The sequence below is a fragment of the Mauremys mutica genome, chromosome 15 (genome assembly GCF_020497125.1).
Source record: "Mauremys mutica isolate MM-2020 ecotype Southern chromosome 15, ASM2049712v1, whole genome shotgun sequence".
Classification (NCBI taxonomy): domain Eukaryota; kingdom Metazoa; phylum Chordata; order Testudines; family Geoemydidae; genus Mauremys; species Mauremys mutica.
This window is the reverse complement of record NC_059086.1, coordinates 37,892,645-37,911,896: the sequence shown is the minus strand read 5'-3', so window position 1 is coordinate 37,911,896 and position 19,252 is coordinate 37,892,645. Positions and strand designations below refer to the sequence as shown.

Below are 19,252 nucleotides of genomic sequence, written 5' to 3'. Positions count from 1 at the left end.
GGCTGGGGTTCCTTTATTATTAAGGCACCAAACCAGCCAAACAGAGAGGACTTCGGTTTTACCCCACTGGCCAACCAGAAGTCGTATAAGCAATTCCCTCAGACACTCCAGTCCCCTTGTATCACCACCAGCACCGCTCCTTATGGGGATGGATGATAATGAAAACCAATACCCTAGTAACCGAAATAAGGTTCTCCCGATCCCAAAGGACCAAGCCCCAGACCCAGGTCAATAGACAAGGCAGATCTTACCCACAAATCACGCTGTTGCCAACCCTTTAGAATCTAAAAACTAGAGGTTTATTCATAAAAGTAAGAAATATAGATGAGAGTTAAAATTGGATAAACGGAATCGAATACATACAACAATTGCAAAGTTCTTGGTTCATGGCTTATAGCAGTGGTGGAATCATATCTCTGGAGTAGATCCACAGCTGGGATGGGTCATTCAGTCCTTTGTTCAGAGCTTCCGTTTGTAGCAAAGTTCCTCCAGAGGTAAGAAGCAGAATTGAAGACAAAATGGAGAAGATGCAGCTGCCTTTTATAGACTCTTGCCATGCAGCCTGTGCTTCCTTTGTTTCAAACACAAGCTGCCCAGCACGTGGTGTGACGGGTTGGGTCAAAGAAACCCCCTTGAGGCTGCCAACTGATGTGCCAAGATTACTTCTGCCCCTGCTTTCCTGCCCTGGCAGCTTAGGACTTCAGTGCCCTGCCTGGTTTGAGCCAGACCCGTTAGCCTGCTGCAAACCCAGAACCCATTAGCCTGCTGCAAACGTCCCCTGACAGCTTAGACTTAACTAAAAGCAACTTACAGACGTGTTCCTGTCTTTAACACTCAGATGTCCAACTCCCAATGGGGTCCAAACCTCAAATAAATCCATTTTACCCTGTATAAAGCTTATACAGGGTAAACTCATAAATTGTTCGCCCTCTATAATCCTGATAGAGAGCTATACACAGCTGTTTGCCCCACCCCCGGTATTAATACATACTCTGGATTAATTAATAAGTAAAAAGTGATTTTATTAAATACAGAAAGTAGGATTTAAGTGGTTCCAAGTAGTAACAGACAGAACAAAGTGAATTACCAAGCAAAATAAGATAGAACATGCAAGTCTATGTCTAAGAAACTGAATACAGATAAAAACCTCACCCAGTAAGCTTCCTTTTACAGACTAGTCTCCTTCTAGTCTGGGTCCAGCAATCACTCACACCCCCTGTAGTTACTGTCCTTTGTTCCAGTTTCTTTCAGCTATCCTTGGGGGTGGAGAGGCTCTCTCTCTTTAGACAGCTGAAGACAAAATGGAAGGGTCTCCCAGGGGTTTAAATAGACTTTCTCTTGTGGGTGGAGACCCCCTCCTCACTCCTATGCAAAGTCCAGCTCCAAGATGGAGTTTTGGAGTCACATGGGCAAGCCACATGTCCATGCATGACTCAGTTTTTTACCAGCCAAGCCACATTCCTGGGAAGGCTCAGATGTGGATTGGCATCTTCAAGTTCATTGTTGGCGTAAGTGGTTTTTGATTGGGCACTTAATTTGCACTTTTCTCAAGAAGCTGACCAAATGCTTTACTAGGCTAGTTAAAATCAAGCCAGTACATGGCCAATATTCATAACTTCGATACAAAAATGATACATGCATACAAATAGGATGAATATATGCAATAGATCATAACTTTTACATAGATATGTTACATGGCATATGTAGCCTAAAACATATTTGAGTTATGTCACATATACAGTCATAAGCATATTCCATAAAGCCTTATGGGGGGCACCGTGACACATAGCTTGCAAGCTTTAGAGTTCTCTCCTAATGCATGTCCCTATATGCCTTGCTGAGTCACAAGGTGTATCTGCCTTCGCTCAATGGGTCAACTGTACAGCTGATGGTCCTTCATGGACCATCAAACAAGCTAGGCAGTGCTGGTGCCAAACTGTCTGGGGTGTCACCCAGAAGCATAGCACAAGTTTGAAATACAGCCAGTATAGAGTCAATACTTATAACTTTAAATACAAAAATGATACCGCCATACAGATAGCGTAATCATAACCAGCAAATCAGAACCTTTTCATGGACACCTTACTTGACCTCCTTTGTACAAGATTTGGTGCCACTATAGGACCTTGGTTGCAACAATGATCTGTACGGTCACAGTTCATGTCAATAACGTCACACTTTCTCAACTCTGAGTGCAACAGAAAGGAGAGGGCAAGACGTGCTGCCGGCCGATGGCTCAGATCTCTCAACCCTATGGACCAAGGGTGTTTGTCTAAAAGATTGGCTCTGGTTCAAACAGGAATGAACCCAGGGCCGTCCTAGGGCCTGGGCCATATGGGGGCGGGGCCGGGGGGTTAGACGGGATGAGCCCAACTGGTCTTTCTGGCCTTGGCATTTATGAATCCATCTTAACAGTAGGGGCACCTTTCCTGCAAGCTACCTCTCTTCACGGCCACATGTAGACTCATATTGTGGGAGCCATTTCCCCTTGTTCTCCCACTGTCTAGGGCTGCGAGTGAGCCCCTCCCCTGCCATATAGGGCTGTATTTACTCCCCCTCCCCCACTATATAGGGCTGAGAGTGCGCCCCCTCCCCCAATATATGGAGCTGTGTTTACTGCTCCTCCCTACCATATAGGGCTGTGTTTACTGCCTCTCCCCCACTAGGGGCCGGTGACTTTCGAGGAGGTGGCTGTGTATTTCACCGGGGAAGAGTGGGCTCTGCTGGACCCCACTCAGAGGGATGTCATGCAGGAGAACTATGAGAATGTGACCTCGCTGGGTAAGGGTTACTGCCCCCTCGGTTCTTGGAAGGGGAAATGAAGAGATACAGTTCACGCCAGCCCCACAATGCCACCTCTACTCTGTCCTGTTTCAGCTTCAGCCTAATATGCCAGTGACACACACACTATCCAAAGTGTTGTGCAGCAGGGGAGGGTCTCTGGAACAGAGCACAGGAGCAGCATTGCACAGTGTCAAATATCTCCTGTTTGCTCAAGTAAGACTGGGAGTTAGGTCCAGCATAACGAACAGAAGGTCCCTGCCCTTCTCTTCAAACCCTGAGCCTTCTCCACCCAGACCAGAATGTGCTTGGGGTCTAACAAGCAGGCTGCTGGAGTCAGAGCTGCTGGTCCAGGGTTACTTATCACACAGAGACTCAGTGCGTCCTTGAATGCTGGCTGGGAGTGTTGGGGACGCACTTGGCATATACCAGGTAACTCAAGAGGATGGAAGGCCATGAGAGCCGATGAAGCCCTCTTGCTCTGAGCCATAGTGTACCAGCTCTCCTCCAGATTCCATGTTTGACCCCAAGTTGCCCTTGTTGGGTGGGGCTACTCCTACTCCTACTGTTACTGGGCAAACTTGGCCCTGGGCGGGAAACTGGATGGTTACTAGGCAGACTTAGCCTTGGGCGGGGACAGTGTGAGTGACAGATAATGTTGTAACATGTAACAGTTTTGGTTCTAGTATAAATAGTTAGGTAAGCTGTTAGTCTGGCGCGCTTGATTTGAGCCCTGCTTGGCTCCAGGCGGCTATTTGTGATCACAAATACAGTTCATTTACTTCTCCACCCTGGTGTGTTCTAATGGTTGCGAAGCACACCGGGCAACGGACCCAACCGTTGCCATCCTCGGGCACTGTGTGCCGGCAACAGGAGTATCCAGACAAGGGCGCTCCAGCAGCAGAACATTGAATCTCACCCAGGATTACAGACAACACAACTCCTCACTGATCTGGATTGCGCCCAGCATGTGAAAATGGTTTAGGTTGGTAGTGAAACTTCTTGAGGCATGGAGAGTCTTGCTCCCCTATCACCATGTGTAATAGCCGCAGTCCCTCTTCTCTGCAGGCTCCTTGGATTTTTGAGTCCCTCTTTCCCAAATTCACATGACTCTGATTCTTATTATTCACAATCTGCTTTTCCAGCCTAATTAGAGTCTGTTACTCCTGAATTATACCTTCTAATTTCCCAGTGTTCGCCACACCCAGGGATTTTCCTACTCCCTCCCATTACACTGGACTCACTAGATTCCCTAGTAGATAAGAACGGCCACACTGGGTCAGAGCATAGGTCCATCTAGACCAGTATCCTGTCTTTCAAGGGTGACCAATGCCAGGTGTCCCAGAGGGAATGAACAGAACAGGTAATCATCAAGTGATTCATCTCCTGACTCCCATTCACAGCTTATGACCAATAGAGTTTAGAGACACCATCCCTGCCCATCCTGGCTAATAGCCATTGATGGGCATGAATTTATCATGTTCTTTTTTTGAACCCTGTTATAGCCTTGGCCTTCACAACATCCGTTGGCAAAGAATTCCACAGATTGACAGTGTGTTGTGTGAAGAAATACTTCCTTTTGTTTGTTTTAAACCTGCTGCCTATTCATTTCATTAGGTGATTCCTGGTCCTTGTGTTATGAGGAGGGAGTAAATAACACGTCCTGATTTACTTTCTCCACACCAGTCATGATTTTATAGACCTCAATCATATTCCCCTTAGTCGTCTTTTTTTCCAAGCTGAAAAATCCCAGTCTTTTTAATCTCTTCTCATACAGAAGTTGTTCCATACCCCTAATCATTTTTTCGCCCTTTTGCTGAAGCTTTTCAAATTCCAATATATCTTTTTGGAGATGGTGCGACCACATCTGCACGCAGTATTCAAGATGTGGGTGTACCATGGATTTATATAGAGGCAATATGATATTTTCTGTTTTATTATCTATCCCTTTCTTAATGATTCCCAACATTCTGCTCACTTTTTGACTGCTGCTGCACATTGAGGGTAGTTCTCTGAAAACATCCACTCAATGACTCCAAGATTCCTCTCTCGAGTGAAAAAGCTAATTTAGATCCCATCATTTTATATGTATAGTTAGGATTATGTTTTCCAATGGGCTGCAATATGTGCTGTCCTAACATCTAGTACTGCTGAGATACTGCATTCAGTAATATCCCCGCCCTTCCTGTTCCCTTTCTCCACTCAAATCCATGAGCCCATGGTTACTGTTCCCAGCTTCCCCAGGAGTCTCTCTTTGTCTCTGGTCCTGTCTGTCAGCAAGAAGTAGTTCCAGGGAGACTTGCCCTCTGCCTGGAGACTTCGATTTCTGGGACATGGATTTACTTTCTCTGTGTTTTAGGAGACTCTTTGAAATTGAGCGTCTGTGACATTAACCACAGTACAGTGTGGACTGTTGAACAGCTGGGTCCCCTCAGTTCCCCAAGCTGGGGTGCCTTTTACACTGCTGTACGGTGAGACCAGCCACTCCTGGGCAAATAACACACAGTCTCCAGCATGTAACTGGCTCCCAGCTACACAGCATTGAGTGCTGCCAGTCAGTGACTCACAAATTACACTCCCCCACAGGGAAACCCCAGAACTTTCTCTGGTCCCAGAAATGTGCATCTTGCCCCGTCCAGCACACCACTGAACAATGCAAGCTCATCTGAAGTGTCATTTCATCAGTGGAAAATGCCAATGAAAATGGCCAACTGCCATAACTGCCACTTTGGAAGGTCCCATTGTCATTGGTGGGGAGGGATCTAGCCAACTGCCATAACTGCCACTTTGGAAGGTCCCATTCTGCCTGTGGGGAGAGGTCTGGCCAACTGCCATAACTGCCACCTTGGAAGGTCCCATTCTGCCTGTGGGGAGGGGTCTGGCCAACTGCCATAACTGCCACTTTGGAAGGTCCCATTCTGCCTGTGGGGAGGGGTCTGGCCAACTGCCATAACTGCCACTTTGGAAGGTCCATGATCACTGGAGAGAGGATTCGGACACAGTCACCGGAAATCCCTTTCAACAGGGCAATGGGGCACAAGTGCATCCCCAGGAGCAGCCATTTAAAGGCTCATTCATTCACCGATTCAGTCGTGCAAGATGGCTCCTTTCTCCTGGCGCCGTCCCCATCGCTGCGCCGAGAAACCAAACCGCCTGGGACATATAAGCCTTATAAGGCTTTTGACACAGTCCCCCAGGACATGCGGCCAGACAAAATTATAAGGCTGGCACACAACTGGTTGAAAGACCGTACTCAAAGCGTAGTCATCAATGGTTCGCTGTCAAACTGGGGGAGGGTGTATCAAGATTCATAGACTTTAAGGGACCGTCATGACCATCTAGTCTGGCCTCCTGAACTTTGCAGGCCACAGAACCTCACCCTGTGACGGAGTAGGGAGTGGGGCAGTTTGACCGGGGAGTGTTGCAGGGGAGTTTTGTTGGGACTGTCTGCATTGGTGATGGGCTACCAGAGTGTGACTTCACTTGAGGGACGATACCTGAGCATGTAACCTGAACCCAGGACACCTTTTGCCCGAGAAACTGGACAAAGGCTGGAGGAGGAGCCGGGGGGAGGCTGGGTGAGACTGCTGGAGGGGGTTTCAGTTTGGAGCTGGCTGGGGAAATGGAGGGAATCCCAGGACTGGGGTCTAAGCTCCCTGTCCCCCAGAAGGACTTGACTGAGGGGTCCTGGTTGTACCTACAAGCTCTGTTTGGAACTGTGTTCCTGTCATCCAATAAATCTTCCATTTTACTGGCTGGCTGAGAGTCACGGTGAATCGCAGGAAGTAGGGGTGCAGAGCCCTGACTCCCACACACTCCGTGACACACCCACTCCTGTAATAGACCCCTAACCTCTGGCTGAATCACTGACGTCCAAAAATCATGATGTAAAGACTTCAAGTTACAGAGAATCCACCATTTACACTAGTTTAAACCTGCAAGTGACCCATGATCCACACTGCCGAGGAAGGCAAAAACCCTCAGGGTCTCTGCCAATCTGGCCCAGGGGAATATTCCTTCCTAACCCCAAATACAGTGAGCAGTTAGACCCTGAGCATGTGGGAAAGATCCACAAGCCAGACACCTGGGAAAGAATTTGCTGTGGTAACTCTGAGCCCTCCCCATCTAGTGTCCCATCACCAGCCATTGGACAAATTTTCTGCAAGCAGTCACAGATGGGCTACATGCCATCCTAGGCAGCCTCATTGTACCATCCTATCCATAAACGTATCGAGCTCAGTCTTGAAGCCAGTTCAGTTTTTTGCCCCCACTGTTCCAGAACTTCACTCCTCTGATGGTTAGAAACCTTCACCTAATTTCAAGCCTAAATTTGTTGATGGCCAATTTATATCCATTTGTTCTTGTGCCCACATTGGTGCTTAACTTAAATAGGAACTTTCCCTCCCTGGTATTTATCTCTCTGATGTATTTATAGAGAGCAATCATATCTCTCCCCAGCCTTTGTTTGGTTAGGCTAAACAAGCCAAGCTCTTTGAGTCTCCTCTCGTAGGGTAGGTTTTCCATTCCTCAGATCATCCTAGTAGCCCTTCTCTGCACCTGTTCCAGTTTGAGTTCGTCTTTCATGAACATGGGAACCCAGCATTGCATACAGTATTCCAGGGAGGTCTTACATTGCCTTGTATAATGGTACTAACATTCCCTTGTCTATACCAGAAATATCTTGCCTGACTCATTAGGACTGCATTAGCCTTTTTCATGGCCGCATCACATTGGCAGCTCATAGTCTCTAGTGGGGTCAGTCCTGGGTTCAGACCTATCCAATATGTTCATTAATGACTTGGATAATGGACTGGAGTGGATGCTTATAAAATGTGCAGGTGACACCAAGCTGGGAGGAGTTGCAAGCACTTCCAAGGACAGGATTAGGATTCAAAACTACCTCACCAAATTGGAGAACTGGTCTGAAATCAACAAGACAACATTCCATAAAGACAAGTGTGGTTCATTCTATGGAGTGTTGGTGGTGCTGCCAGTGCTGCTGTTCTTGGAGCTCCGGTGTTACCTGGATTAGCAGAGAGTGCCGTGTGCTGGTTCAGCAGACCTCAATGTTATTCCTAAAGAAACCACAGGCTCGGGTTGGTGGCAAAGCTGCTCGGCCAGGTTTATTGTCAGCAAAGTACAGTCCTAGCCTGTCCAATGCCCTGGCACAGGGATACTAACATATGTATGTCCGTGACAAAGTAAAGGCTTGGTCAACATAGTAGGATGCTGTCCCCTTGGCTGCTACAAAGATGCCCCTCCTATGCCTTCTCCTTTTATACATCAATACAAACGAGTTACGTATTATACTCCAGATGTTATTCGTTACCTCCCTTATACCTTGTACCTACTAGTTCAAAATTAACCATCCTCATCCATTATCCTGCCATCCCATCCTTATCTTACGAGGGCTCGGTGTATTCCTGTACAATCTCTTGGGAATTTGTATACATATTTACTTGAGAACTCTGGGCGTTTTTATACCATCCTCTCCGGACAGGAACGGGCTTACTTGGTTAGCCAAGCCAATACCTGGTTTGTTACCATGCTGCCAAGGCCTACTCTAGTTTCCCATAGTTCAGATGGCAGGAGAAACAGCAAGAGACAGCCCAGCTCAGAAAGGCAGCAGAGTGGACCCCCAAAAAGGAGTGGAAGTAAATCTCTCCAAAACAGGAGAGTGAGAAATCCTCAAAATCCTCCTGTGACTTACCTATCTCATAGAACTGGAAAGTACCCTGAAAGGTCATGGAGTCCAGCCTCCTGCCTTCACTAGCAGGACCAAGTACTGATTTTGACCCAGATCCCTAAGTGGCTCCCTCAAGGACTGAGCTCACAACCCCAGGTTTAAAAGGCCAATGCTCAAACCACTGATCTGACTTAAACCTGGCCCCAGCACAGAGGGTTAGAAAAGCTTAAATCAGAGCCCAGAAACAGCAGAGGGATCAGCCAGGAGAAGGAGAAAGACCCTGTCAGTGTCCTAAATGTGGGAAAAGGTTTGACTGGAGCTCAGACTTGATTACATACCAAAGGATCCACCAGAAGAGAAACCCTATAGATGTCCTGAATGTGGGAGAGGAGTCAATGGGAGCTCAAAGCTTAGTGTCCATCAGAGAATCAACTCAGGGGAGCGCCCCTGTCATAGGTCTTCTCCCCCACTTGGAGCTTTTGGGTTCCAAGATGGGGACTTGCATGGACTCCTCTAAACTAAAATCCTAGTTTAGATCTGGTTCTCGCTGCCACCAGTCAAGTTTTAAGTGTCTGACACACTCACTGTTCCCCCAAAAACTTTTCCTGGGGAACACAGATTCAAACTTGAATCTCAATACAAAGGGAAACAAACCATTTCCCTCCTCCCCTCTCCTAGTGCTTAGGAGAGATACCTTGACTCAAACTCCTTGAATCAACCAAAGAGGGATTCACTTTTCCCCCTCCCCTTCCCCTGAAAATCCAACCAAGGGAAGAAATCAATCAAGTTTTTAAAAGAAAAGAGTTTATTAAAAAAAGAAAAAAAAGTACACTCTCTCTGTATTACCAGGATGCAAAAATACAGGGTCTAACTTATAAAAACTGGAGAGACTTCCCCTCCCTCCTCCTCAGAATAATCAAAGTAACAGCAAACAGAAATAAAGAATTCCTTCAGCAAACACACAATTGCAAATATAGAAAGCAACTCAAAAGACTAATCCGCCTTTTTAACTAATACTCACTATACTGGATAGTAGGAAATACTCCAGGAGAACTTGGAGACATGTCTGGCCTCTCTTAGATCCAAAGAGAGCACACTCCTCAAACAAAGAACACAGACAAAGCCTTCCCTCCACAGAGATTTGAAATTATCCTGTCCCTTGATTGGTCTTCTGGTCAGGTGTTCATCAGGTTAATGAGCTTGTTAACCCTTTCCAGGTAAAAGAGACCTTAACCCTGATCTGTTTATTTATGACAGCCCCTGAGTGTCATGAATGTGGGAAAAGATTTGGTGGTAATTCAACGCCCACTAAGCACCTGAGAATCCACACAGGAGACCCCATCAGTGTGATGAGTGTGGGAGAGGATCCTGGGAGAGGTCAGACTTCATCACCCATCAGAGGGTGCACAGAGGAACATAAGAACTTAAGGAAGACCTTACTGGTTCAGACCCTGGGGCACTAGAACAGGGGAGACCTGGGAGCCATGGCCCCATCACTTTTTACCCGAAGTAAGGACGAGCAACGGGGGGAGAGGGGGCAAAGAAGAGTGAGCAGGGGGCGGGGTTTGGGGGAGAAGAGGTGGCATGGAGTGGGTTCTCAGGGGAAGGAGAAATGTGAGGGTGGGTCCTCGGGGGCAATGGGTGGCATCAGGGCGGAGCCTTGGGGAGAAGGGGTGGGGCATCAGGGAGAAGGGGTGGGGCATCAGGGAGAAGGGGCGATCCAGGGGCAGAGTGACGGTTCAGTCACCAGTGGCCCTCACACTTTTAGAGAATTTCCACTGCGCCTGGTCAGACCAATGGTCCATCTAGCCCAGTTTCCTGTCTTCTGACAATGGCCAGTGCCAGATGCTTCTGAGGGAATGAACAGAAGAGGAAAATTAACAAGTAAACTGTTCCTTGTCATCCAGTCCCAGCTTCTGTCAGTCAGAGGTTTAGGGACATGGCCTTGCATCCCTAACTATCTTGGCTAATAGTCAATGATGGACCTGTCCTCCATGAAGAGAGACCCCCAACAATCCCCTGAATGTGGTAGCCAAGGATAAAAGACATCAGGTGTATTTAGGGCATAGAGGTGAAATACTATTAATTCATGCCGTAACACAGGGCCTACAGGCCTTAGGTTTGTAAGATATTTAGCTTAGAGAAACAAGTCCTAAAGACATGACATAAGCCACTACCCAGTAAGCAGGGCTTAATATGTGCCAGGGCTTGCCAGAGCTGAGCCCCGGTGCCTCTGCACTTGCTGCATCAGTTATTAATGTAAAAAAATTGCTTGAGCCCCGGCACCTCCCTCATTACAAATTAACCATGGCCAATAAGTGACCCTACATCATAAGTTGTCACAAGATAGCAATGACTTTAGATCACAGGATGTCATAAGGTAGAATACTGCATTCAGTAAGTGCTCAACTGCTGATATTTAGGAAATTTATATTGCAATGTACCCGTTAAAGATAGTTAGAGTATTTGGGGGATTTTTGCAGACTCAGAGGGCCGGCAGCAATCTGAAAAGCACAAGTTGTCATGGTGACTGACTGACATAAAGGTCAGTGAGTATAAGAGGAACGAACCAATTAGTAGCCTATGAAAAATGGAGCAGACCGCAAGTTGTGGGGTCAAAATCTTCATAAATATGTGCGAACTCCAGTGAGCACAGTATAGCAGCGGTGTTCCGGCCTGCGTGCCTTGGGAGACACCAGGGTGATGCCCGCTGATGGTGAGGATGAAGATGAGGAGGATGAGACACTTTGGGCATTTCTGCGAGGAATGGCATGCAGGATGCAAAGGCAAGATGCTCCACTGCAGAGAGCGTATTGTGGTTTGGTTGGCTGATAAAACTCCTGATTACAGAAATACTGCCATGGACTATCGACACTCGCTCTACCGCAGTGAAGCTTGGAGCTGAACGCTCCCAGATTAAACTAGGTGCAAACCCTCACCCGGGGGTGGGTGATTAGTTAAAGCAGCAGTTCTCAAACTCTGGGAGGGGCCTACCAAGGGAGGTGCGGGAGTGTGGCAAGGGAGGCGTGAGCTGTGTGCCTTTTTTTTAATTTGAAGAGCTCTGTCTGTCAGCCCCGAGTGGCTGGAGATCATGCAGAAGGGCCGTGCACACCCAAGAGGCAGGATAAAGGCAACAGCTGGAGCCAGGGCTTGGGCTCCCATCCTCCAGCCAATCCTTCACCAGGAGGTGGCTTGGGCTTGGGCTGTCCTTCCCACCCCCGTCCCCCCATCACCTGGCTGTCAGCCCTAGGGGGGTGGCAGCAACAGCACAGAAGTAAGGGTGGCCATCGGGCACTAAGTCTGCTGTAAAAAGTGATACTGACAAATATAGCTTTTCACGTGGCCTCCCTTACTTCTGCGCGGCTGCTGGCGGCGGCGCTGCCTTTAGAGCTGGGCACCTGGCCAGCAGCCGCTGCTCTCCGCTCTGTCTTCAGAGCTGGGTAGTGGTATATATACTTGGGGGAAGTGGGCAAACGACTAGAGACACAAAGAAGGGGGGACCCGATCAAATAAGTTTGAGAACCACTGAGTTAAGGTAACCCATGATTATAGATAAGGCTACCCCCTATCATCCATCAGAGAGTCCATGCACGAGAGAGACCCTATCAATGTGCTGAGTGTGGGAAAGGATTCAGTCCACGCTTGAAGCTTATCCCCTATCAGTGAATCCACCCAGGAGATAAATCCCCCCTGGAGCTCAAATCTAGCAAGACACAGAGGCTCCCGGTCGGCCAGAGACCGAGGCAGACCAGACGTGTTTGTCCACCCTTTCATGCTTCAGACTGTTTTTCATTATAGGCATTTCACTTTTCACATGGCCTCTGTATGTAGATATGCTGGTATGACCACCATGAGCCCAGCTTTTACTGAAGCTCTCCCATGACATTATTGATGGATAAATGCTATGAAAGCAGTGTGCTAGGTGTAAGGAGTTTGACAGGCCTCTTGGGAGTTAACGGTGAACTCTTGGTAGTTGGCATCGAGAGGTTCTTTAGAGTTACTTAAATAAAGTTTTCATTTTAACAACGTCCCTTGTTCCCTGTCTCTTTAGCTGGAGAGTTTTTCTTAGAAAGAAACTCCCCCTTTCTGACTGTCTCTTGGGTAATAATTTGCCAATATTTAAGAGGGAGGGGGGTTAACCATAGGAACAGCTTGCCGAGGGGTGTGGGGACTTCTCCATCACTTGGAGTCCATCGCATCGAGACTGGAAGTCTCTTTCTAAGAGAGAAACTTTAGTTCACCCCGCAGCTCTTGGCTGGATGTAGGAAGGGCTCTGGGTGTTGGGCCTGGAGGGTGTAGGAAGTGAGGCGAGCTGGGTCAGAATGTGTGACCATTGGCTAGGTTCATCGTGGGTCTCCATTCTCAGCTGAGCATTCGACTTCATGGCTCAAATCTCCTCTCTGCCGGGACCTCAGAGCCATGAAACAGGGGAACCAGACCAGCATCTCCAGGTTCATGCTGCTGGGTCTCTCACACTGGCCGGAGCTTTGGCACCTTCTCTTCCTCTCCATGTGCCTGCTGACGCTGCTGGGGAACTTGCACATTGCCCTGCTGATCCGCTCTGACTCCTTGTGATGTTATGATTGTAATATAATATCTCATTGAAAGGTGACACAGGGCCAGAAAGAGTTAATTAACTCCCAGACTGACCTGACCCGTGGCCGAACTTTAAACACTTGTTAGGAAGATATGTAAATGAACAGAACTTTGAAATGCAGCCTGCATTGTTAGAGAGAGATGTTTGCTCAGGTCTTGTGATGTAAGCAAACAAGTCTTGTCTATTACTATTACAGTACGCTAACATTTTTATGGTTGACTTAGAACAATGCTTCCTTAGCTCTCGTCTCCTAATGCCCCTACTCTACTTGCACTACATTGATGACAGCTTCATCATCTGGACCCATGGAAAAGAAGCCCTTGAGGAATTCCACCATGATTTCAACAATTTCCATCCCACCATCAACCTCAGCCTAGACCAATCCACACAAACGGTCCATTTCCTGGACACTACTGTGCTAGTAAGTGATGGTCACATAAACACCACCCTATACCAGAAACCTACTGACCACTATACTTACCTACATGTCTCCAGCTTCCATCCAGGACACACCACACGATCCATTGTCTACAGCCAAGCTCTAAGATACAACTGCATTTGCTCCAATCCCTCAGACAGAGACAAACACCTACAAGATCTCTATCAAGCATTCTTAAAACTACAATACCCACCTGATGAAGTGAAAAAACAGATTGACAGAGCCAGAAGAGTAGCCAGAAGTCACCTACTACAGGACAGGCCCAACAAAGAAAATAACAGAATGCCACCAGCTGTCACCTTCAGCCCCCAACTAAAACCTCTCCAGCGCATCATCAAAGATCTACAACCTATCCTGAAAGATGATCCCTCACTCTCACAGATCTTGGGAGACCAACCAGTCTTCGCTTACAGACAGCCCCCCAACCTGAAGCAAATACTCACCAGCAACCACGCACCACACAACAAAAACACTAACCCAGGAACCTATCCTTGCAACAAAGCCCGATGCCAACTCTGTACACTTGTTTATTCAAATAACACCATCTTAGGACCTAATCACATTAGCCACGTCATCAGGGGCTCGTTCACCTGCACATACCAATGTGATATATGCCATCATGTGCCAGCAATGCTTCTCTGCCATGTACATTGGCCAAACCGGACAATCTCTACGTAAAAGAATAAATGGACACAAATCTGACATCAAGAATCATAACATTCAAAAACCAGTAGGAGAACACTTCAGCCTCTCTGATCACTCAGTAACAGACTTAAAGGTGGCAATTTTGCAACAGAAAAGCTTCAAAAACAGACTCCAACAAGAAACTGCTGAGCTTTAATTAATGTGCAAACTAGATACCAATAACTTGGGTTTGAATAGAGACTGGGAGTGGCTGGGTCATTACACATATTGAATCTATTTCCCCATGTTTAGTATCCTCACACCTTCTTGTCAACTGTCTAAAATGGGTCATCTTGATTATCACTACAAAAGTTTTTTTTCTCCTGCTGATAATAGCTCATCTTAATTAATTAGCCTCTTACAGTTGGTATAGCTACTTCCACTTCTTCATGTTCTCTGTATGTATATATATCTTCTTACTATATGTTCCATTCTATGCATCTGACGAAGTGGGCTGTAGTCCACAAAAGCTTGGGCTCAAATAAATTTGTCACAAGTACTCTTGTTCTTTTTGTGGATACAGACTGACATGGCTGCTACTCTGAAACCTATTTCAGGGGAGTAAATTCAGACCCATGTGGTGGGGGAATGACTCCCACAAGATCAGGCTATGTGTGTCCATGAAGCGAGGTAGCTCATCGACAATATGCCACCTATAGGGTTGTAAATTTTGGTTGGCCGTATTCCTGGAGGTTTCATCACATGACATCATCTTTAATTAAAGATCCATCTTTAATTATTGGAGACTCCAGGGCAATCCTGGAGGGTTGGCCACCCTCGCCACCTGCTGTTAACATAGATACCAAAGCCAGAAGAGCCCATTGGGATCATCTAATCTGAACCAACCCATAGATCCCAGACCCTAGGACAGCCCTGGATTCTTTGGAGTTGGGAGAGTTTCGAGATCATCCATCGATTCCACACTAGGACCATCTGCTGGGACACCCTGTCACAGGCCAGAGAAAGGCCCCAAGACAATTCCTAGAGCAGATCTCCTAAAGAAACACCCCAGCTTGACTGAAAAATTGTCAGGGATGGAAAATCCACCATGACCCTTGGTCAGTTGTTCCAATGGTTAATTCCCCTCATCGCTAAAAATGTCCGTCTTATTTCCTGTGTGAACGTGTCTAGCTTCACCGTCCAGCCATGGATCAGGTTAGACCTTCCTCTGCTAGACTGAAGAGCCTGTTATTAAATATTTATCACCCATGTTGGTACTTATACACTGTGGTTGCACCAGGGCCAATTACAGGGGAACTAGACCCAATCTCCCGTGTCCCCTGTTTATCCACCTAACATAGGAATACACAGCACAGGCACATCCGTCCCCACTCAGGTCTCCCTGTGTTCCCGTCTCCAACTCATCCCCTGGTGTATTCATTACTGATAACGAAGCCACACCGCTCTGGGCATCGTTAGGCGCTGGTACCCTCGGGGATGGAAGCTGGGGGTGGAGGCGGGGCGGCTGATGAGTTGCGGTGTCAGTTTGTGGTAATTAACAGGATGTTTGTCCCATGATCTCTCCAAGCCGGGCATTGCCCAAGGGTCCAAGTTCAGAGATTCGGCCCCAGGTGCGAGCCCAGAGTGTTAGGATATAGATAGGCCTGTCCGTAAAGGTCTATACTGTAAGAATGTAGGTATATGTTTATCATTTAGCTAGTTATAGAGGTATAAAAGAAAGACTCAAAATCACTGTCTGCCTGAATAGGGCCTTTTCTCACTGTGACAGTCTGAGGCCTTTGGCTAAGCAGCAGAGGCAGCCATAAGCTGGAAAACGTATGGTCCCATCCTTACATTCCACTAGTCACACTGAAATAAGGTGCTATGGGGCCGTTAGGAATACAGTCCTGGCCTGATAATGTCCATCACCTCCAGAGAAAGGGAAGAGCCTAGAAGATTGAAAGAAAACGTAGCTTAATAGCATCCGGTCTGGCAAGGACTCACTTTTCCATAGCAGGGGTGTGAAATCCTCATTTCTTTGTTGTTCTAGCACTGTAGTCTCCACTGCAGAACTGGAATTAATTTGCAAAATGGACACCATTAAATTAGGCTTGAATAAAGACTGGCAGTGGATGAGTCATTACACAAATTAAACTATTTCCCCATGCTAATGTTCCCCCTTCTGTTACTCACACCGTCTTGTCAATTGTTGGAAATGGGCCATCATGATTATCACTACAAAAGTTTTTTTCTCCTGCTGGTAATAGCCCACCTTCATCAATTAGTCTCATTAGAGTTGGTATGGGAACACCCATTTTTTCATATATATATATATATATATATCTTCCTACTGTATTTTCCGCTACATGCATCTGAAGAAGTGGGCTTTAGCCCATGAAAGCTTATGCCCAAATAAATTTGTTAGTCTTCTAAGGTGCCACAAGTGCTCCTCGTTCTTTTCAGTGTCCTATTGTTTGTCTGTATAATCTCTGTCTGGTTCTGTGATTGTTTCTGTCTGCAATTTTGTTGGGTGTAAACCAGTTAAGGTGTTGGGATATAGTTGGTTAGATAATCCTGTTACAATATGTTAGGATTGGTTAGTTAAATTTCAGTAAAATGATTGGTTCAGATATGGCTAAGCAGAACGCAAGTTTTACTATATAATCTGCAGTCGCTCAGGAAGTAAGCGGGGGAATGGGAACAGGGAATGGCGGTGGGAGAGTGGAATCATGTTTTGCTAAGGGGGTGGGTGGGAACAGGGACACAGGCCAGGCTCTGTGGGGTCAGAGCTGGGAAGGGGGACACTGAGGAAGGAAATTGGACTCATGCTCGCTGGAAGTTCACTCCAATAAACATCGAATTGTTTGCACCTTCGGACTTCGGGTATCGTTGCTCTCTGTTCATGTGAGAAGGACCCTGGAAGTAACCCCCTAACAGCCCAGAGCTCTGTGAGATGCTTGGCGTCATTTAGGAGAAGGCGAGGATGGGCCGTGTCCCATCCAGAGCCCCCTTCCAGGGACCAAGCATTTAAGGGGCTGTGAAGTGCAGAGACAGGACAGGGCCACTGGCTGCAGGACTCTTTGCCTGAGGATGTTGCCAGGGTCAAGACTATAACCGGGTTGAAAAAGGAACTAGATGGGTCCATGGAGGATAGGTCCATCATAGCCAGGCTGGGCAGGGATGGTGTCACCAGTCTCTGTTTGCCAGAAGCTGGGAATGGGTGACAGGGGATGGGTCACTTGATGATTCCCTGTTCTGTTCATTCCCTCTGGGGCACCTGGCACGGGCCACTGTCGGAAAACAGGACACTGGGCTGGATGGACCTTTGGTCTGACCCAGTCTGGCCATTGTTATGTTCTTCTGTACTTAGACTAGGGTGACCAGACTGCAAATGTGAAAAATCGGGACAGGGTGGGGGGTAATAGGAGCCTATATAAGAAAAAGACCCCAAAATCGGGACTGTCCCTATAAAATTGGGACACCTGGTCACCCTAGCTTAGACCTGGGCTACACGAGGAAGTTGGTCGACCCAGCGATGTCGCTCCAGGGTGTGAAAAAGCCACACCCCGGAGAGACGTGTGCACAGCTCTGGGTCGGTGGAAGAATTGCTCCGTAAGACCTAGCGACCGCCTCCTTGGGAGGTGCATTACCCTCCCTCACCCAGCGGAGTAGGTTGCTACACCAATGCCATGGCAGACCTTAAGCAGCCATCTTGCCCCATCTCCCCTTCCCTTGGCCACCCCTCCTCCTGCCCCTTCCTCAGCAGGGGCGGCTCTAGGCATTTTGCCGCCCCAAGCCCGGCAGGCAGGCTGCCTTCGGCAGCAGCCTGCGGGAGGTCCGCGGAAGCCGCGGCACCAGCAGACCCTCCGCAGGCCTGCCGCCGAAGGCAACCTGCCTGCCGCCCTCGCGGGGACCAGCAGAGCACCCCCCGCGGCTTGGCATGCTGGGGCCTGGAGCCGCCTCTGTTCCTCAGCGCCCCCAGATGCGGCGCCCGCCCAGGAGCTGCCTGGCCAGGGCCCCCTTGACGTCGGCGTTGCGCAGGCTGTAGATGGCGGGGTTGAGGGTGGGGATGACCACGGTATACAAGACAGCGGCCATCTTGTCAGCCTGGGGAGCGTAGCTGCCTTCGGGCCGCAGGTACATGAAGATGAGGGTCCCATAGAGCACAGCTACAGCTGCCAGGTGGGAGCCGCAGGTGGAGGCAGCCCGGCGCAAGCCCACCCGCCCCACGGCCCCGAGGATGAGCCCGTAGGAGGCCAGGATGGCCAGCAGGGTGACGCTCTGGATGGCTCCGCAGATGGCCAGCAGCAGGGCCTGGTTGAGGCTGGTGTCGGCGCAGGCCAGCTCCAGCACGGGTGGGATGTCACAGAAGAAGCTGTTGACGGTGCGGCTGCGGCAGAAGGGGAGGCGGAAGGCCAGGCCAGAGTGCACGGCCCCGCTGGCTGCCCCGGCCGCGTAGGAGCCCAGCACCAGCCCGCGGCAGAGGCGGGGTGGCACAGCGGCCTGGTAGTGCAGCGGGCGGCAGACGGCGGCGTAGCGGTCGTAGGCCATGACAGCCAGCAGGCAACACTCGGCGTCCGTGGCAGCGGCGAAGAGGAACATCTGGAGGGCGCAGGCCAGGCCGGGGAGGGCAGCCCGGCCGGCCAGCAGGCCCCACAGCATGACGGGGCCCACGGCACAGCAGGAGCAGAGGTCCAGCAGCGCCAAGTGGCTGAGGAAGTAGTACATGGGGGTGTGGAGGGAGCGCTCGGCCCGGATCAGAACCGCCAGGCCCAGGTTCCCCACCAGGCCCAGCAGGAAGACGGGCAGCGCGAGTGAGAAGAGGAGCAGACTTAGGTCTCGGCGGGAGGGGAAGCCCACGAGGAAGAAGTCGGTCACCACTGTCCGGTTTGGCCCGGCCATGGGGGGCACGGATCTGTGGGGAGAGAGCGTGGGTGAGAGCCTGCCCCTCTGCCAGTGCCCTTGGCCCAGGGTGGGGCTGGCACTGCCTCTCCTAGTGTCAAGGATTTGGTGTTCGGGGAGGGCTGGTCTGGCACAGAGATGCAGCCACCTCTGGGGCGGGGCAGCTGGGGAACAGCCGCACATAACGCCACATAACAATTTAGGCTACGAAGCAAAGAATAAG

General features: G+C 48.9%; 1 protein-coding gene across 1 annotated transcript; it reads right to left on the bottom strand.

Moving 5' to 3' along the window:
• Positions 1-18,096: 18,096 nt before the first annotated feature.
• On the bottom strand, positions 18,097-19,029 carry LOC123350044 (olfactory receptor 5C1-like). The gene has a single exon (XM_044988372.1). The coding sequence runs from the start codon at positions 19,027-19,029 to the stop codon at positions 18,097-18,099; it is 933 nt and encodes a 310-aa protein (XP_044844307.1).
• Between the last annotated feature and the right edge of the window lie 223 nt (positions 19,030-19,252).

Coding starts and splice junctions, on each gene's coding strand:
- LOC123350044 (XM_044988372.1), bottom strand. CDS start 19,029: ATGGCCGGGCCAAACCGGACAGTGGTGACCGACTTCTTCCTCGTGGGC.